At 33.2% G+C, this 22373-nt stretch overlaps 1 protein-coding gene across 4 annotated transcripts in view; it reads right to left on the bottom strand.

The window, feature by feature from the left end:
* LOC106875794 (uncharacterized) overlaps positions 1 to 22373 on the bottom strand; it is a 182325-nt gene that overhangs the window by 102015 nt on the left and 57937 nt on the right. For all 4 annotated transcript variants that reach the window (XR_016241770.1, XM_014924062.3, XM_052968196.2 and 1 more), the window contains exon 2: positions 162 to 1249. Coding sequence is in view for 3 of the 4 variants with exons in the window: in XM_014924062.3 (XP_014779548.1) it covers positions 162 to 1249 (1088 nt within the window). In the remaining variant the exon portion in view is untranslated. The remainder of the gene's footprint in view (positions 1 to 161; positions 1250 to 22373) is intronic.

Genomic DNA, 22373 nt, shown 5'->3' on the forward strand with positions numbered 1-22373 from the left:
GTACCAGTTGCTTACTTGAGTTGTTGGTATCAACTAGCCCCTTCCCCCTAAATTTCAGGCCTTGTGCATAAATGACAATAATAATAGAAAAAAAGCAACAACAAAAATCAAAAAACATTTATGAATTAAAAAAGAGAAAATAGTTTTTTTCTTCTGCTTACCTTAGGAACATTTTGCAGGATGCATTCACCTAAGTGATCCATAAGTTGTTCTGAAGTAATTAATTCTGAAGTAGAATCCAGAGTTACTCGCCCTTGTAGCAACAATACATTCATTATTGCAAGCAACGGGCATGGACCATTTTCATTTTGAGTAATAATGGGTACCTTTTGTGATTGAAAATGAATCCATTTTATATGGTAAATACTCTGCACAGAAGATGAAGATGAGCCATCTAGGGCAATTTTAGATAAACTTTGTCCATTCTCATTGTCAGCAGTTTCTATAGGGATACCGTCAATATCTTTATCTGAAGGAATACTCAATGACTCAGAAGGTGTTATGTCCTGAGAGTCTGTATCACTGCGCTTAGATAAGTGGTCGTCTACATCTTTGGAAGAATCCGCCAAAGACAAGCTAGTTTTGGAAATGACCCTTTCAGACCTTTTAGGCACTTCACAACTGGCACTTGCTTGAGCAGCTGTGGCATCATTATCACTTTCTGCCAATGAAAGTTCAACTTTAACACCGTGACCTTCATTTTGTGGCAAACTAGAAGCTTCCCTGCTATTTTGTTGTTGCACATGTGTATTAGCACCTAAATCTGAAATTGTTATATTTTGTTGGTTTTGCTCAGTTGGCAAATCCACAGGAGATATGTTGGTACACTTGCCACCAGTGTTTATTTTTTCCAAAGGCAGCTCTGAAGATGAATTTGAAGTTAGGCAACAAGAATTATCCCAGCCGTCTCCCCTCTGAGTTGTACATATTTCTGATTTATCACTGATCGAAGATTGTTTTTTAGAACCAGGAACATTATCAAGGTTGGAATCGGCAGAATCTAAGAGGTTTAAAGAAGTTTTGTTTGCATCGCTAGTGTTTACATCAAGATTAGTTTCTTTAAGAGAATTTGAAGATTCGTTACTGGGTGAATCTGTGGGTTTCATGAAATTTATCTCCCTTGAGTCGTCCACAGTATCTTCCCCTGAACTTAATGTTGCAGCAGTTGAAATAGCAGCAGTAGACTGATTATCTATTTGCTTGTGTTTTGAAGACACTTCGTTAAGAGTTCCATCTTGAGAAATATTAGCTATAAAATAAAAAAAAGAAAATGAAAATCGTTAGCAAAAATGTTTGGAAAGAACTGCATACTAACGCATTCAATAATATCAAACAAAAATATATGATGGAAAAACAGCTAAAATCTTTCAATTTTTATTATCCATCCTACCACCCAAATAAAAACTAGCAGTACTTCTTAGAATGCATAAGTGAGGGAGATACAACTTCAAATAGAAGGGATTGAAAAATAAACAATACAATGGAAACACCAAATAAGACAAGTAGTAGAAATATAGCACTTGAGGATGGCTAGATCGACAATGAAAGAACCCCTCCATATAATCCTTAACGTTTATATGAATTATAAAGTAATGGTAATTAAAGCTCTTAAGAAGCTGGTGGATTGTAGGAGTTGTTATAATCTATGTCTAATAGCATTATTAGTTTACATGTAGATTTACTTGGCTAAGTCATCCAAACATACAACCAAGTCCTTTGTAAATGTCAGTGCCATGTAAAATGCACCCAGCACACTCTGTAAAGTGGTTTGTTTTAGGAAGGGCATCCAGCTGTAGAAACCATGCCAAAAGAGACAACTGAAGTCAGGACATCTTCCTAGCTGAACAACTCCTGTTAAACCGTCCAACCCATGCCAACTCATTTGATTGGATCAATTTTTTAACATTCACATTTTGACTTTCACATGTGCAAACCCTGTCAGGGAATGACAGCAGCTATGATTTTGCATGAAGTGAGTTTTAAACTCAATCTACAAAATCCTCACAGAAGAACATTCAAATAACAAATATTTACAAATAATTCAGAAAAATACATAACTTAAAAGGAAAAATAAGAACAATACCAATATCAATAAAAATAAAAACAAAAAGCATTATTATCTCTTTTCCCAACATTACAGGTCTGCACAAAATGCATCTCAAAATAAACACTTCAAGCACAAAGATAAACTTTGTTAACGCACACACACACACACACACACAAACACAAACACACACTCTAAATAAATACTAACAGCATTAAAAACACCTTTATAGCAATAATTCAGGAAGCATTCTTACTGACAGGACTCAAATATGCAGCATTTCAAATTATATTCAAAGCAATGAGACAGACACTTTGACAATGGAAGTGGACTTCTAACATGTATAAAAACTTGCATTAAGTATACAGATAGATATCACAAAAGACATTGAATATGTTGATAAACCAGCAACACAAAGAGTGCACACGTACACAAACACAGACACACACACAAACAAACAAAAAAAGTGAAGAAAATGTCAGAGATCTTTTAGTTTGTGCAAAACATGATTCTACTAAAGCACTGTTCCTTTCTATACAGTCTGTTAGTTAGTATTTGCAGGAAGGCTGACTGAGGTAGCCACTTGGATTCCTGGATCCCCTTTCATTTGTTTTACAGATATATATATATATATATATATATATGCGAGTACAAAAAAAAGGGGGTTTTGTATGATTGTGTATAGAGGAATATATTATTTTGTTTAAAAGAGTTCCAACACTGTCTGTTTTTTATGTTTTATTTATATTCCTGCAAAACCAAAAGAGAATAAAGGGCCTCTTTCAGTCATGAATGATCATGGGATTGCACCTAGAAAGTTTTCCTCCAAGGTACAAGTCCGGGCAAGGTTGTTTATGGAAGATTAGCAGTCACCCATGCATACCAGCCTCCCCTCTCCATGCCACCAATGTTATCCAAGGAAAAGGCAAAAGCCAATAGAGCTTGGCACAGTAATGTCACAACACATTTCTACAGCTGAGTGAACTGGAGCAAGGTGAAATAAAGTGTCTTGCTCAAGAATACAACACACAGCCTGGTCTGGGAATTGAACTCACTACCTAATGATTATGAGTCCAACACTAACCACTGAGCCATGCACTTTCACAGATATATATATATCATGTACATATGTTCATTTGTTTTACACCAAGTTTTTACATGCTAGCACTGGTTAAATGAATGCATATTGAAGCATTATTTTACAGCCAGGTACCCTTCCTGCTGCTAATCCTTATCTAGATTTTTCATTACACTTGCCTTCAAAAACAGAGCTAGTGGGATGAATTGTTAACAGGGAAATGTCAACAAACATCACAGTCTGTAGGTGAGCTCAGCACAGAATATATTCATACACAGACACAAGCACACACACACAATGGCCTTTGTACAGTTTTCATCTACTAAATTCATTCACAAGGCATTGGTTAGCCCAGGGCTAAAGAAGCAGATACTTGACCAAGGTGCTGCACAGTGGGATTGAACCTCGATCCACATGGCTGCAAAGCAAACCTCTTAACCATACAGACCAACCTTACCAACAACAACAACAATACTTTAATACTCCTACAAACACAATCATTGCAGGAGACCTCAATGCACTTTACACCTTGTTTACAAAGAATACAGATGACAAAATGAGTAATATCTGTACAATTAAACTCCCCTCACATTCTAAACAATCCACACCAACACACACACTACACTATATACAACCAAGCCAACTTCAACAACTATTCATCCCAAACATCACCTTCTGGTTCTTACACCTAGCTACTGCATGACAAACAATTATCCAACTTTTCTTGATCACCAATAAATGATCACAATTTACTTGTACAACATTGAAGAAACCAAATCCACTTTTACACGCCTGAACAAAAGCACAATGGAATGAATTACATCAAGAAATACAATCAAGGTTTTTGGAATTTAACACCACCATGACCACCAACACAAACATAGCAGAACACATATTCAACAAAATAATTATAGACGCATCCAAAAAGAACACACCACAAAGCAACATAAAAAAATACCCAAGCAATCACAATTGCATACCATAAATAACCAACCTCACAAACCAGTGACAACCTCAATGACAATAGACTTCACATTTAATATCAAACAACTAAAAAAGGAAATGAATAAATAAAAATAATGAATAAAAAGAAATTATATCATTGCAAGACTGGTACACAACTGGGTTGAATACAAACCATAAAACTAACAGTAAAACACTATATAGAGTAATTCGCAACATCAACAAAGATCACACCACATCTCATACCACAATAACCTCAAATAACATATACTCACACTGCAACATGAAGCAAACATCCGTCAGACATTTCTTGTAAACCAACCACCAAAGACCACATAATGAAAACAAGAACACAAAACAAAAAAAATAAGCACCTTCCATCTTGATCAACATTTTGATCCTTTCCTTCCATCAGACACCAAAAAAAGCAAAAGAGAAATCTAAAAGCTCAAAAGCCTCATGGTCAGACAAAATCACAAGCATACAACTAAAACATCTAGGGCCTGAAGGAATAACTGCACTCACCAACAAACACTGTACAATTCCCAGAATCTGAAAGCTGAGCAAAATTATAATTGTTAAAACTTAACAGAAACAGAACTGAAGTAACATCATAGACACATTCATTCATTCAACACTAAGTCCTTGATCACTAAACAGCACATACCCCTTTCAAAACCTCAACATAAATTCAGACCTCAACAGACAACCACTACACTACTCACAAACTTAAAAAATATACATGTTGCCTTTAACAAAAGTCATGCCACACATACCATTCTTACCACCAGTGACATTATCAATGCTTTCTACTTGATTTTCTGCTAACCATATATACAAAATATACTCACTTTAAGAAATAATCTAAAACAACACCTAAGTATAATGCACAAGAACAACACTTCCAAAACCTGCAATTTTCCTTAGGGACTGTCTTCCTTTTCATTCCTTTTAACCAATAGTACCTTTACGAAAACAGTCAGGTGTTTGTGTGTGTGATGCCTTCATACAGATGGTTCCACACTTACATGCTTCCACCATTCTTCTGATATTGTTGTACAACTACTCCAGCTTTATTTAAATCACCCAGAAACCTTGCGCCACGACATCAGACATCATTGTGCCCCTTCTTACCAAAACCCACCATGTTCACAGAAGGTTCACAGAAATAAATACAAATGATGTACAAATAATACAGTAGACTAGGCTAATCCTCTCTTCACAACAAGCCACTAAGAATAGGAAATAGTGGACTATGCTTCAAGGCCCACACACAACTGGTTTTCAGTAAATGAAAAATGACTTCCAAATCCCCATATATATATATATATATATATATATATATATTAGTTATGGTATATTCTGTTAAGAATGTATTACAGTACAGTATAAGGCTCGTCCACCTTCAGATTTCACCCAGTGTTATCTAGTAGCAGTATTATACGTACTTCCAGGGGCTTCTGTCATGCATGAATAGATAATTGAAAAAATTGGAGCCAACAAGAAGGAGTACAGTTGGTTTAGCAACAACACACCTTGATAAACTCAGTGGCTACTACTAACTTCAGACCATGACAGACAAAGAGGATGCTCTTGAAGCTGAGAATTTGAACTTATAGAGACATTATTTACATATCACCTGAATAAACACCCAACTAGATGTCATAATGCAAGGAAACGGTTGCATAGAAACAATTGTAGTGATTGAAAATAAATGTCCAACCATACTCCTTGTTGACTCCTATTTTGTTCAATTATATATATATATATATATATATATATATATATATATACAAGAATTTGTAAGTGCCTTTCTTATCGTTGATTTTTGGTGTCGCATGGCCAAAGATTACCGTGAATTTTTTTAGAGACACTTTCAAATTTATCAGAATATTGAGGCTGAAGATTGGAATAGTGAAATTTCCATTCACTTAACCATGAAACGATTCGTATCCAATTAACTAAAGGCTTGGCTTGTTTACGCTTTTCCCTCCGGTTTTTTGTTCTATGTGTGCCATAAATATCGCCATCCACTTTAGAGAAAATTTGTAGTTTGGAATCAGTAGTTCTTTGACTGCTATTTCTAAATTTTCAGTATGTTGGAGAAGCAACTCAATTGCTAATCCCTGTATATTTATAATGATTGATATATATATATATATATATATATATATATATAGTTTTAGGGAAAATAACCAATTTTCAAGAACTCATCGATGAAAATCCACTATCACATATAGAAAAATTAATAATTAAAAGCACAATAAATGAGTATAATATAAAGTAAAGTAAATATCATAAGATAAATATAATAAAAAGATTACACGTGTTTCATAACCAATTTTCAAATAGAAAAGAAATTTAAATCGATTAAAATCAATTGAAATTATCTAAAATAAGTTCTATTCAAAAATATAGCTACTCGTCAGATCGTAAGTAGAACAATAATTAGATATATATCTCAACCAACAATAAGTACCAAATGAATTAATATGATATACTTATTATATAAAGATAGAAAAATTATTTAAAAAATATCATAATATCAAAATAATAACCATTCAATAATCATCCCTTCATCCATAATAATAACATGTATATTATATACAAAAAACATCTTACCTAAATTATCATTGTTTTAAATTATCATTGTTTTAAATACAAGTTGAACGAAGTTTAAGTTTAAAATAATAATGAAGATAAAATTAGTACATATTTAACCGGTGCAATAGTTAAAGCTATACTATTTAAAGCTAAAGACGTTTATTTAATTATGATTAAAGATCAATTGAATAATAGAAAAATACAAGATTATTTATTTCTACAAACGTAATAATAAAAAATATGAATGAAAAAATTATGAATGGAAAAAATTATGAATGAAAAAATTAGGAAAGAAAAAATTATTAAGAATAAAAGGTTAAACTTTATATATATATACAAAGTTTTGATTTTAAAAAAACTTTAACGATATTATAAACTATAAAGATTAATAATTAATCAAATAATATTAAACAAAAATAATCGAAAATATATCAACACTATTCCAATCGAAGTTCTAATATTATGTTGAAATGAAACTATAACTCCTAAATAATATAGTGTTAAATAAGTTATCTATTAAAATAATCTATAAAGAACCAAATGAATAGTATAAAAACAAGAATACATATTATTTTCAAATAGTAGAAAATCTTTAGCAAAGTGAAAACAGTACTTATCCAAATTTTTCCGTAATACGGAAAAATTTGGATAAGTACTGTTTTCACTTTGCTAAAGATTTTCTACTATTTGAAAATAATATGTATTCTTGTTTTTATACTATTCATTTGGTTCTTTATAGATTATTTTAATAGATAACTTATTTAACACTATATTATTTAGGAGTTATAGTTTCATTTCAACATAATATTAGAACTTCGATTGGAATAGTGTTGATATATTTTCGATTATTTTTGTTTAATATTATTTGATTAATTATTAATCTTTATAGTTTATAATATCGTTAAAGTTTTTTTTAAATCAAAACTTTGTATATATATATAAAGTTTAACCTTTTATTCTTAATAATTTTTTCTTTCCTAATTTTTTCATTCATAATTTTTTCCATTCATAATTTTTTCATTCATATTTTTTATTATTACGTTTGTAGAAATAAATAATCTTGTATTTTTCTATTATTCAATTGATCTTTAATCATAATTAAATAAACGTCTTTAGCTTTAAATAGTATAGCTTTAACTATTGCACCGGTTAAATATGTACTAATTTTATCTTCATTATTATTTTAAACTTAAACTTCGTTCAACTTGTATTTAAAACAATGATAATTTAAAACAATGATAATTTAGGTAAGATGTTTTTTGTATATAATATACATGTTATTATTATGGATGAAGGGATGATTATTGAATGCTTATTATTTTGATATTATGATATTTTTTAAATAATTTTTCTATCTTTATATAATAAGTATATCATATTAATTCATTTGGTACTTATTGTTGGTTGAGATATATATCTAATTATTGTTCTACTTACGATCTGACGAGTAGCTATATTTTTGAATAGAACTTATTTTAGATAATTTCAATTGATTTTAATCGATTTAAATTTCTTTTCTATTTGAAAATTGGTTATGAAACACGTGTAATCTTTTTATTATATTTATCTTATGATATTTACTTTACTTTATATTATACTCATTTATTGTGCTTTTAATTATTAATTTTTCTATATGTGATAGTGGATTTTCATCGATGAGTTCTTGAAAATTGGTTATTTTCCCTAAAACTATATATATTTTATATATACTTTATCTATAAGGCTCAATTTAATTTTTTATAAATTGATTTTAATTGAGTTTTTTACCTGTAATTTTGGATTTTGTCCCTAATAATATTATTATTATATATATATATATATATATATATAAATAAATAAATAAATAAATATATAAATAAATAAATAAATATACAAACAAATATAAGATCCAAGGATCGAGGTGTAGGAAGGTTAGCTTCAAGCAATCCGTAGTATATATATTCTGGTCTTTTCAAGAGATATAGATTAAACAGTGGAGAGAATGTAGTAAAGAGACTGTTAGACTGCAATAATACAAGCCAAAGTGTGCCAATATAATGCTCAGTGAGATGGAGACCTAGAATAGCTGGGAAAATGGATCTGAAGATTACACCTTGTCATTCAGTCAGCTATTTGTGTGCCATAAAACTGGTTGATCTGATAACTGACAACCAGAAAAATATCAGTGTATTCTTTTGCTCTATATTCCTTCTGCCTCATTTAGAACATCTTTTAATTTGGAACTGGAGGAATTCATTGCATCCCTTTCTGATTATTGCCATTCAATGAATGTTAGTATCCTGAAATCCTGCATTAAATATTAAATACAGTCCTTCTGTCCAGCAAATGCTATTATATTTATGTTTTTCTCCAGATTAAACATGCTACTTAGATTAAACACACTACTTGTCATAAATTACAACTCCAAGCTTTATCGAGAAATCAATATTCACAACGAACGACTAATTATAAACAAATAAACAATCAAACAACTGAAATTTAATGAACATAACAAGGAATAACAAACATAACATAATTCATAATATCTGTTTTTAAATGCTCTTTTCTTGTCTGCTTGCCTGCATGTGTGCATGCATGTGTGTGTGTAGTTTTTAAAGGATTTATCTACAATACTTTAGGCGTGAAGGACTGTATCATAGTTTTTTTTAAAATTATTCTTTTGGTACAAAGAATGGAAGCATCCAAAGCCTTTCGTAGAACTCACATTTGTGAGATTAAAGTGTTTGATTTTACTTTGAACGTCCTTAGGTTAAAGCAAGTAGGCAAAATATGGGTGAAGAAGTAATCCAAGGAATTGCAACTTAAGGAAGAAAGATTAGGTAAAGCGATTAGTGCAGTGTTTAGGGGATGAGACACAGTAAGGATGACAAAGAAGTAGATGGACGGAGTGGAGGTGGAATGCACTAGAAAGTTCAAATGAGGTGAGGATGTAGCAGCGAGAGAAATGGAAGAGAGAGAAAACATCATGTCTGTATGCTAGAGGTTGTAGAGAGTTGGTGACTGAGTCTCTACCAGTAAGCGAAATAACCTTTTTTTTAATGGACCTAGAAGGCTTTTATGTATATCAGAAGCACCATTTCATATCCAAGATATGTGAGCAGTACTCATATGTAGCTTGCATTTGAGCGATGTAGAGGATTAGCAACCACCAACTGTGAAAGAAATTAGATGTAGTGTGCATGAGAGAAGGTTGCATTGGTATAGATATGAGATCATCATCATTATCATTTAATATTTACCTTCCATGCTGGCATGGGTGGGACGCAAATGAAAAACAACAGTTGGGTGAAGGTGTTTCAAACAAAGCAATTGGAAGAGGAAGATGTGCAAAAGCTGAATTGAGGATGCTTGAACTACATGTATGAGATGAAACTACATGATGAAACTACATGAATGAAATGCAACCAAGAGTAAGACACTGTAATGGAGCAGACCTATCCAACTCTTGTTGGCATTGGAAAACAGGAGTGATTTTATATATATATATATATATATATAATTTTACTCTCTAAAAGTTGCTGTTTCACTTAGTTGTGTGGTGAGTGAGTGAGTGAGTGAGTGAGTGAGTGAGTGAGTGAGAGAGTGAGAGAGAGAGAGAGAGAGAGAGAGAGAGGAGAGAGAGAGAGAGAGAGAGAGAGAGAGAGAGAGAGAGAGAGAGAGAGAGAGAGAGAGAGAGAGAGAGAGAGAGAGAGAGAGAGAGAGAGAGAGAGAGAGAGAGAGAGAGAGAGAGAGAGAGAGAGAGAGAGAGAGAGAGAGAGAGAGAGAGAGAGATTTCTATCAGTTTTGGTAACTCTAAGGAAATTAGTAAATCACAAAAATTAAAAAATTCAGGGTATCAAAGTGCAAAGTATATTTCTTTGAAATGAAGCTTAGCTAGTGAATCCAGAGATCTTGGGTTGCTATGAGCTATTTTTACTTGTTATCATAGCTACAGAACTAAGTCAACTCTGCTGAAGATTTAAAAATCCCAAACAATAATTTCAACTCTCCCACCAAGCAATAAGTTTGCAAGTAAATACCATAAAACAAGGGATGAATTCCCAAGTAGTTTAACATGTAAGCAGCCATTGATTTCTGATTAAAATGTCACTTGACTGAAGATGCATATATACACATTACCCCAGAGATTATAAACAAGAAATGCTGTCTGAAATAAAGTTAATCTAGTTTACAATGCTAATACATAATTCACATCTCCTTTATATGCTTTCATAAGGTTATTACAAAAGTGGCCCCTTGCTGGTGGTAACATGTAACCATGTGGTCGGTTTCATAGTTTGGGTCAATGTCAGCTAAACTGGCAAACATACTGAATTTGCTACTTGAGAGGGTTTGAGGGAGTTCAGCAACACTAAAAATAACAGCTATCAAAGCAACAGCAAAAGCTGTCATTGCCCTTCACAAGGCAGCATCAAAGAGATACCAAGCTGGGAAACAAACAGGACATTTGCTTAGCAATCTACCTTGTAATGGTGTCATCAATAAATGCACAACATGAAGTAAAACCATAACCAACCATTTGGGATGGGATTGCAAACTTCAGAAAAGTCAAACAGCATTTTTTTTTCTATCTACGAGGAGTTTTGTAAACCAAACTCCCACTATTAGGTATTTTTTACTTCCACCTTATGTAGGAAGCTTGACTTGATGCATTATATGTTGTTTCTAACTTACAAAAAATAAAACAAAAAAGCATATGTTGAACTATTTTTTTTGGCAACATGTTTCTCTAGTCTAATCTGTTCTTTAATAAGAATACTGGAGGTACCATCTTTTGGACTGGCATTTTCCTCCTAATTGTTTAGAGATCCAAACACTGATGCAATGGTCAAGGGTCGGTGGTGTTTATCTTAATAGAAAGTATTTAATATTGGGATTATATAATGCCATTTCATAAATGGCTGCTTGACCCTAATGGAACCTCTCTCTCATGGAGATTTTTTCCCACAGTATGGATTGTTCTAGATAGTTCAAACATGTCAACCTTACAAACAGCACCAATTATATTTATTGAGCTTTTCATCAACAACCAATCTACAAAATGTCGCAGTCACAATCTAAGTTTAATAACATTAAACCCAATTCAAATTGAGCAAAAATAGATCCAAGAGCTGTCATCTCTTACACCAATATTGAGAATTTATGTACAAATTTTTCTAAAGTTGATGCATTCTGACAGAACATAAGAGCTCATTTTTGGAGTTATTGAGACTGCCCTCAAGCCCAAAATATCTAACAGAGACTTGGACATCCTGGGCTGCTATCCACTAACCACCAAACATAATTCATTCAATTACCATGGTGTTTATATATATATATATATATATATATATATATATATATATATAAATAAAGGCATTCACTGTAGTAGATACATCCTTGAAGATTTTAATTTACCAGTCATGTGTTTTTATCTGACACTTCTCCATGCCGTTGTTTTATAGTCACCCTTTATTAGCATTAGGCTATATAGCATTAGGCTATGTAGCATCAGGCTATGTAGCTACTGATCAAATAGACAAAATTCTGGTTGATAATCCATCTGCTGACATCCACATCTGTGGAGACATTAACATCCACTATAAAGATTGATCATATTCCAACAAAACAGGTATTGAAGGCAGACACTGCTACAGTTTCTCTGGCAAAATAAACTAATTCAAAGTATTGATTTTACAATCCATGTTCTAGATATCAGTAATCCTAACCCTAAGCTGCATCATTTCTTCCTGACTTCATGTCCTAATCATTGTGCTACAGCTGTGTAGTATCAACTTGGTGGATCAGACCCCTGATTGGTCATAGTTGTTCTTAATGCACAGAGTAAATAATCTATTGATGAACCATTCCACCAGACTGTGTTCAGGGGCTCTAAAACAGATTGAGAAGATTTCTGTTCTTTCCAGATTGATGCCATATTTGAATACCTTTCCGGTTACAGAGCATCAAAAGTTGCATCTCTAATTGTTAAGTGGATCCTTGGTGGTATCAATAATGTTGTCCCAAATAAGAAATACTGAAAAACTCCAAACTCAACTTTATTTTACTCTGGAGTGTGCTGCTGTTGCTATAGCTTATTCTAACCGCTATTTCTACCTGTACCACCAAAATGGTTGTAATACTAGTGTAGCATTCTTCTATAATATCTGTAAGGAACACCAAAGAATGCCAAAACTAGCTATGTTGAACCTGTTCAAATGGTGACTGATCGAAAGAGGCTTGGCTCATATAAACTCTGGAGGATAGTAACTAGTAGAATACTTAACCATGGAAAATCATCTAGTCTTACAATCATCAATGGGCTGGAGGCAATCTCATTTGTCCTCAAACAAAGCAAAGCTATTTATGAAAAATTTTGAACTAAATTCCATGTTGGATGACTAACCATTCTTTGCCAGACTTTCAAATCATACAAATTGTTAGGTTTCTATTTTTGGAATATTGGCCGAGGAGGTTTCCAAACTTATGAGGTATATTGAACCAAAAAAAAAACCAACTGGCCAACACCAAACTCCAGTTGAAAAACCTATACCTCAAGATATCCTCAATTGTAGCAAAGTTTGTCATCGTCATAATAACAAATGCTTCTCTGGTCTGTTGTTAGCTCAGTTTTCAAGAATTCTAGTAAACATTCCTCCCCATTTTAATAAAGACTAATTTTTCTATTGAACATCGACAGCAAACTGAGTGTATGATTAACAAGCATGTTATTAAGCACATAAATAAAACCAGTCTCCTTAATGATAAGCAGTATAATTTTTGTTGACTCATGGTCATGAAGTAATGAGTATGACAGTATAAGTACTGCACTGGATAGCAGCTTGGATTCTGGTGCTACTGCATTACACATCTCCAAAGCATTTGACATGGCATGACATAGAAGATTGCTTCATAAACTAACCAGCTATACTATATCTAGAAGAAACTTTTCCACCATAAATTCATTCTTAATAAGAAGTCTAAAAGTTGCCATCAATGATCAGTTCTCTGACATTTATGAAATCAATGCAGGTGGACCCCAGAGATTTGTCCTGGGATCTACATTCTTGTTGTTGTTTATTAACGATATACTTAGTAAATTAATAAGACCCTTTAGTGATATGTTTGCTGATGATACCATGTATTATAGTTTGAGAACATCCCACACTTGAATCTAGATGCAGATCTTTACCATGGCCTAACTGGAATCATGCAATGGGGAAATAAATGACTTGTTATATTTAATGCTTCCAACACCAATGTGACTGCTTTCCACCACCATCATGAAATTCCTGACCTTCCTTTTATTTTGATGGCTAGGACTGCTTTGAAGGACTCTCATTTGTTAAAATTCTTAGGTCTGAAATTCACATCTGATGTGAGGTGGGATGTCTACATTATGTCTCTTGCCAAGCTTACAACTAGAATGGTGAGCTTGTTCTACCATTTATAAGATTCCTAACACTTGAAGTTCTAGTGTATCTATACAAGAATCAGATCCATTAAAAAATAGAGTATTGTTTAAACATTTGGGTCGGTTCCCCAAAACATCTATTCTCCAGCAAAATCAGATGTTTAGATGAGTTGGTGATGAGTTCTTTTTGTCACTTCAACTGTTAACGATGTTACTTTTATTTCTATGGAAAGTGTTCAAATGAGCTTCATATCTTGGACCTGCCAGTCTGGCAATTCCTCATCAGAACTTAATTTGTCGAATTCAGTGAACTGCAACTGTGCTTTCTGGATAGCACACAAACATATTGCAAATTCCCTTGCACAAAGGATTTCTTACTTCCAGAATAGTTGAACCAAAGAATAAATTATCTCCCTATTATTTTCTAGTTAAATAATGCTGATCCATTTAAATTCAAGGTTAACAAGTATCTTATTTAATGTTGATGGTTTCTTTCATCTTAATAATTTTATCAGTTCTTTTATTATCATCTCATTCCATCATTTTTTAGCAGCTCCTTGATTGTCAGTCTTTTTATTACCATCTTATTGTACAGTTCTATATTTAAGAGATGAGGAATTATGTACATTATTTACATTTGATGGATATTTGTCCTCATCTTGTTTGTTGTTAACACAACGTTTCAGCTGATATACCCTCTAGCCTTCATAAGGTGTCGTGGGGAAAATTTCGAACCTGGGTTCTCATTCCTAAGGTATTTTTCGATGTTATTATTATTCAGGTCACTGCCTGGAATCAAACTCGGAATCTTGGGGTTAGTAGCCCACACTCTTAACCCCAAGATTCTGAGTTTGATTCCAAGCAGTGACCTGAATAATAATAATAATAATAATAATAATAATAATAACAACATTGAAAAATACCTTAGGAATGAAAACCCAGGTTCGAGATTTTCCACAAGACATCTGATGTAAATAATGTGCATCTCGTATTTCATTTCAATTTTTTACATGCCAGTGCCACATAAAAAGCACCCATTACACTCTGTAAAGTAATTGGTGTAAGGAAGGGCATCCAACTATAGAAACCATGCCAAAACAGACAACTGGAACCTGGTACACCTCTCTGGCTGGCCATCAGACCATCCAACCCAAAACAGCATGGAAAAAGAAATGTTAAACAATGATATTGACGACCAATTATTTTATTGTCATCTGAAAAAGGCATATATACAAAGTGATTTATGGCATTAATGCTACTCTCTCCTTTCTTGTAATTCTCTACCTAGAAGTGGCCCAAGGGCCTTTGCACAAGGTAATTTCAAGTAAAGGAAAAAATACACATGTGTGTACATGTTGATGTGTACTCTTGTCTAAATATCATGTGGTGGCTGTAAATGAGTATCACCATTATACAGGCAATGTTGTTTGTTTCCAGTCTTTTGTGAAAAACATGTTGAACTATGGGAAACTATTTAATTGCCTGGAAACAGGTGAGGGTTGGGGACAGGAAGGGCATCTGGTTGTAGAAAATCTGCTTCAACAAATTCTGTCTGACTCATGAAAGCATGGAAAAGCTGACATTAAAGATGATGATTATGAACAATATGGTATTCTAATGGACACATACCAAAGACAAGACAATTAAGGTCACAATAAAATATTATCAGCCATTTTAATGTTATGGGTATTACGATAATCAACAAAATTATATTTAAACTAAAACAAACTCTCATATCTAGAAAACCAATTTTTTTTTTTTTTTGGTTGTCATGTATTTGAGCATTCAAATTGCTTTTATAAACTTAACACTAACAGATGATAATAATCAATGGAAAGGATTGATAAAAATAAAAATTGCCTAAGCAAGCTCTTACAACATGTGTGTAGCAAAAGCAGAGACTGAATAAGAAAAAAAAAAGGCCAAAACGAAACAAACTATAAACAGTAAAACTTGTTTTACCAAACTAATAAAAATGTCCAAGTAGAATTATAAAGTAGTTACTAACAAAGGAAATATAATTAACTGTTAAATTTCCAATATTACTTATGATTAAATAAAAAAGAGAAAAAGTAGAATTACCAGTCACCAAACACGAGTAAATTCCACCTCCTGAAATAGAAACTGTCCTTCTTCAATTACTTGAGTGATTGTCAAAGAAATCATCAACGGCTCTGAGCAGAGCCTGAGTAGAACAACTTAACAACAACAATAGCTAGAAATGACCCAAAGAATATTTTTGGTACATGTGATGGAATGATTATCTTATGAAAATTCTGCTTGCCTCTCTGTCATTTAGCCCATCTGTAATGTTTCCATGTGATTAGTTGAAGGGGGATGGGAGTGATGGGGAGAGGCAGGGGGGATGTTGTGGTGTGTGAAATGTGTAATTTTTCTTTAACTAAGTTCTTTATTCTCCGTTACTTAGCCTGTCTGTAACACTTTCACATGATTAGTTGAAGTGAAAGGCACTGCAACACCAACTTCAGGAAGCTAGCTAACCACCTGATAACTTATCAATCAGGTGACTCTGCTAGCCAGATTGATTTCATTCTCACCAGACAGTGGGATGCATGGTTGCTCTTAAATACAAAGACCCTCCCTGGTGAAGAATGTATCTCCCCAGCATAGACTAGTTATTAGTGACTTTAGACTCGAGGCCAGAAGGATGCCAAAAAGCAGACCAATCTGGAAAAGAAGGACTTGGAAGCTTAAGAACTCTTCACATGGTCAGAGATTTAGGGATATCCTTACCAAGAAATTTGATGATAGGGAGGAGGAGCTTCAGTCCTTTGACATAGAAGGCAGCTGGGAATTTCTGTGAGACAGCTTGCTGAGCACCACAGACCAAATCTGTGGCTGGTGCAAAGTCCATTCCAGACCTAGGGTAACATGGTGGTGGAACAATACTGTAGATGGGGGCCATTAGGGCAAAGAAACAGGCCTAGAAGAGTGGGGGTAGCAGGAGACTGTATCAGATAGCCAAAAGAGAAGCTAGGAGACAGGTATATATAGCCAAGAGAGTAGCAGAAAAGAAGTTTGCCAATGTTCAGCGATGTGAGGACCAAAGACCTGAAGTATTTTGGATTGCAAGGCAGTGTGTGAAAGAAAACAGTGATGTCATAGGAGAGAAATGTGTCCGCATGGAGAAAAAGAGAGAGGGTAAGGCGAAGAGGGAGAGTACTGCGTATTAAGTCTATAAAATTGTGCAAAAAGTATATAAAGTGTATATATAAAATGCATTAAGTAATCATCGTATTTCAATTTCCTTCACTTTCCAATGATTAGGAGATGAGTGACTATCTTTTGATACAGATACAACACAGGCTACACTTTCAGGTTTTTTGAATAAAGTTATCAGAAATAACCCAATAAGTTTATCATTAATTCCGTGAAATATTCACAGGTTCCACTAGTCACTAATTATGAGACTAAAGCATTGAAATTAACCAGCAAATGGAATGTAGTTGTACCAAATATACTGCTGCAATGAATGGCAGAGTTACATCATTCCTGAGATATATAGGTTGAGTGAGCAAAATTGCACAATGTTTGCTGAAAGTGTAAATAGATTGAGAGAAAGAAGAAACTAATTGACATTTTTAACTGATAAGAGAAAAAGAAAAAAAGAAAGCTAGTTGCTATTAAATTACACAAAAACTTGAACACCTGTAACATATTTATGAGACAAGCAAGCCAACTAAGTAACTTCTTTGTAGTTGTTCAATGGGAACCACATTGAAGATCTTGTAGGTTTTACATATCATCATCATCATCATCATTTAACATTCTCCCTGAAAGCTGGCATTGTTGGATGGTTTGACAGGAGCTGGCAAGTCAAAAGATTGCACCAAACTCCAAAGTCTGTTTTGGCATGGTGTCTATGACTGGATGACCTTCCTAATGCCAATCAGAGAATGTACTGGGTGTTTTTTTACATGGCACCAGTAGCACTGAAATCTCCAAGTAAATTGCAAAACAAGACCCCCACTCAACTGAGGTGAGATTAGTTTTAATAGAGGAGGCTTTGTGCCAGGTGATGAGAAGTTAGAGTATGAATAGAGGGATAGAATTAGGTACCTTGCTGTAGAGGAGATACATGATTACCTTAGTTGGAGAGAGAGGGAGAGGGAAAAGGAGAGAGATGATGGTGAAGATGTGACAGGACATACATCCAAATTACAGGGAAGTGGACCAAGGATAGATAAGATTGTAAAAAATAGTGAGAGATGGTGGAGAGCTGAGAATGTAGTAAGAGGACACAGAAGGAGTAGGTATTCAGAGGATATGCTATGGAGAAGAGAATCAACAGGAGCATAGACATAAAAGACATGCCTTTATGGCATGTCTTTTCTACATATTGAGCAGGACCATTTCCCCAAAGGGATTAGTAATTTGTAAGAATTTACTAGGAGAGTAGCTCCAGTAGTGCTTCTCCTTGGCATCATTTGAAGTGCATTATGACCAGCAGTGTATAACATCCAATAGTGTGGTCAATACAGAGGTACACATACACATAAATAGTAAACTTTTACAGGAGGGGGTGACAAAGTTTTGGCCTGCTACCCCTTGTTGAAACTTCAAAGTCACTGTCATCTCTTGCAAAAGTTTAATAAACATGTATTCTGCTAAAAAGTATTGAGTAATTCTTTAGTTTAATGTTGAATTGTTTTTATATATAAATCATATAAAACAATAAATATATATATATATATATATGTAGTGTTATCTTGTCAGATGATAACTGTCTCATTTATTCATTGTTCAGTCAATCTTTTGTCTACTGTCATACACCCATGAGCAAATATGACAGACAAAACTTAATATCTCAACAGGAATTATTGTAACAATGGAATGACATTCATGTGCACTATTATGCGTGTTTGTAGTCCATGTTTGGATTAACACACTTTGCTGCACACTGCACAAATATTTTGTGAAAGCAGCAGTAAAATATTGTTCCTGTGAATGTGTGATTTCAAGCAATTAACATAGCCTACTTTCAAATGATGAGTACATCTACAGGTCTCACCTTCACACTTCCAGCTCCTTAGAGTACCCAGCTGGTTGAGAAGGGTGTCTTTACAGAAGGTACATTTTAGTACAGCATGTTTAATCTACCTTATCTTAAATATGCTGCATCCTTTCTTAATGGAACATCTCCAACCATTCCAATTTACTGCCAGCTTTTCTCAATCACTCATATTTATCTCTTTGCTTATTTTATTTCAGGCTGTTTTTATGCAGTGTCTTTGTTTTTTTCTTTTTGGGTTTATTTTGTGGATACTTTCCAATTTCTAGTTTGCTGTATAAAATCTTTTTTCTTTTTTTTTATAGTGGGGTAGAAGGGGAGGGGGTGCCATTCATTGTTTATCAGTGCAACATGCCCTACCCAGGTTATACACGAGCCAGATAAGAATGTAAAAAAATAATGGATGTCTTAGAATTCATTACTAAGTAACTGCTCCATAAACCTAATTAAAGATTTGTAAATGTCCCAATCAATATCAAAATACTGAGATAAGCTGAACATAATTGAGAACAAAAGAAGGTATAAGACAGCAGGTATAGACAGACATAATAAAACAGGTACATCTAATGGGGAAATATGTAGATTGGTATTTCACAAGTTGGACTAAGTTTGACGTACATTCTCTTCTCAATGTAATTACATAAGAAATATTTGGCCCAATGTTAACTAAAATGTTAACAAAAAGAAAAAAAAAGAAAAAAAAGAAAATGATTTTTACAGGCATAGCTTGTATGGTTAAGAAGATAGCTTTGCAACCATGTGCTTTTGGGTTCAATCCGACTGCATGGTACTTTGGGCAAGTGTCTTCTACTATAACCCTAGGTCAACCAATGCCTTAAGGGTGAATTTGGTAGACAGAAAATCAGTGAAAGCTCGTTGTGTATATATGTGTGTGTCTGTATATGTCTATTTGTGTTTATCCCTCAATACTGCATGGCAATCAGTGTTGGTTCATTTATGTCTCCACAACTAAGCAGTTTAGCAAAGGAGAGCAATAGAATAAGTACCAAATTTAAAAATAAGTTCTCTACTAAAATCTTCAAGATGGTGCTCCAGCATGGAAGCATTCCAATTACTGAAACAAGTAAAAGATCATTATTTGAATATATACTTCGTTACCAAATTTATAACTACCAATATCTAGTGAGTATATTTCTATTGCATTTAGGTTGTTTTTTTCTTTTTCGTAAAACCTTTTGCTCTCCAAGCCATACAACATACAAAAAATAGGTGGCCTACTTAACATTTAAATAACAAGCTAAAAAACATAATTTCAGAAGAAAAAAAAAAAAAAAAACTTCTTCGTGATCATTAATAAAACATTTGGACTTCTTGTTTCCAGGTTGAGTAGTTTTTGAGGTACCAGAGCAGACAGTAAAGAAAAAAAGTATTAAAAATGGTAACACCAACATTTTAGGTGATTGGGAACATTGGCAGCTGGCAGTGTAGGGTGGAACTACATACTTAGAATAAATAATGATATAATACTGTCTTTGCCATTTATTTAATATGTAGAAAATGGTACCATGCCAGCAATTTACTAAGAAGAAATACAGAAAGTACAGATATAATTGGAATGGAACAGATAGTTATTCATTAATTCTATAAGTAAGGTATATAAAGAATAAAAATAAGGCATGAAAACCTAAGTCAGTAGATCTGTATTTAATTCCATAAATTTGTCTAAATTTGATTGAGTATATTTTTTCAAAGAAATATTACAGCTTTAAGTTCACTATGATATTGCATAAGATTTTTAAAAAAGCCAAAGGATTAGTAGAGCATTTATGGGTAGTTAAGACCAGTTGGATAACATAAGATTTACATCCATCATAGGAAATAATATTTTTGAATTTCTGCTTCATTAAGTGTGATGGGGAAGTGTGTTTGTTGTTGCTATGAATGCTGTTAACTTCAATAATTGAAAAATGTGATGCATAGAAGGAAGATAAAAATATTGGCGTTTGTTGTTGGAAAGAATTATAAATGATAGATGTTCTGGAAGTGTATAAATAAATAATTATATAAAAGAAAAGGCAGATGTTATAACTGGAACTTAAAAGGAATAAAAATTATTATTTGTATAAAATAAATGTATTTTAAAATTTATTGATTAAATCCATTTTTACTGACATGGGAAGAGATAACGGATTCGGAGTGTGAATCAATAGAGATCGGCAATGCTTACACTAGGGAGAGAAGGGGAGAGAGGGAAAGAGAAGTGGAAAGGAGAGATGAAAAAGAGGGGCAGAGAGAAAAGATTTCAATATAAATGGTTATTGCAATAGGTTAAACCCCCCCCCCCCCCAAAAAACAAAAACAAGAATATGACAAAGATAATTGAAGCGCATGTAACTATTAGATCTCACCCATTATGTAACACCATCTCAATTCAAATATACAGAACTCAATTTTATTACTGTAGCATTCTATGTTTGCAGAGGTAATCTTGAAACTGCTTGAATTGGAACCTAAAAGTTGTGTATCTTAATATATAGATTCAAGTTTAGTATAGAACAAGAAACAGAGAGAGAGAGAGAGATAGTTAACAGAATCCAAATAATTAGAGCAGTCAGTAATAAAGATAACAGAACCAGTGATGGTAATGAGATACAATTGTCTCGAGTATGCAATAGCATAGCTTTCACCAACAACAGAGTTTAAAGTTTAAATTGATATGTGTAGCTGTTGGTATTGTCAGTAATTGCAGACATAAAAGATAAAAAGGAGATTCATACACTGTTATAAAGACACAGGTCATCTTTCTGATGAAATAGCTACTAGAATATCAAAATAGTTTAAGTTGAATAATTACACCCCAACTCTTAGAAAAAAGAAAAGAAGAGAGGAAAATTTGTTCTATTTTATTCAATACATGACACATTTCAATAAGCACGTTTCATCCTTTCAGTGACCACAACATGTAATGGACAAGTTGTTACTTGCTCCACCGATAGTTGTTATTACTTGTCACGATTGACATTAATTATTAAAGTAAAAGATTTCAAAAATTGTTGCGGGGAGATAATTTGATCGCATTGATATTGGCAATTAAAGAAAAAAGCAAGCAGTTTTTATTGAATTTATATTCTATTAGGTAAGATACTTAGACTTCATATCTTTGTAAGAAGAAACTCTCTTGGGTATAGAGATGCTGAATAGTATCTGTAAATGAACTGGGCAAGCTTATATGATGACTAATTAAATAATTTTGATGTACAATAACTAATTATCTCCATCACAGACCTACAATCTCTTT

This window comes from Octopus bimaculoides, chromosome 5 (assembly GCF_046866305.1).
Source record: "Octopus bimaculoides isolate indiv1 chromosome 5, ASM4686630v1, whole genome shotgun sequence".
NCBI lineage: Eukaryota > Metazoa > Mollusca > Cephalopoda > Octopoda > Octopodidae > Octopus > Octopus bimaculoides.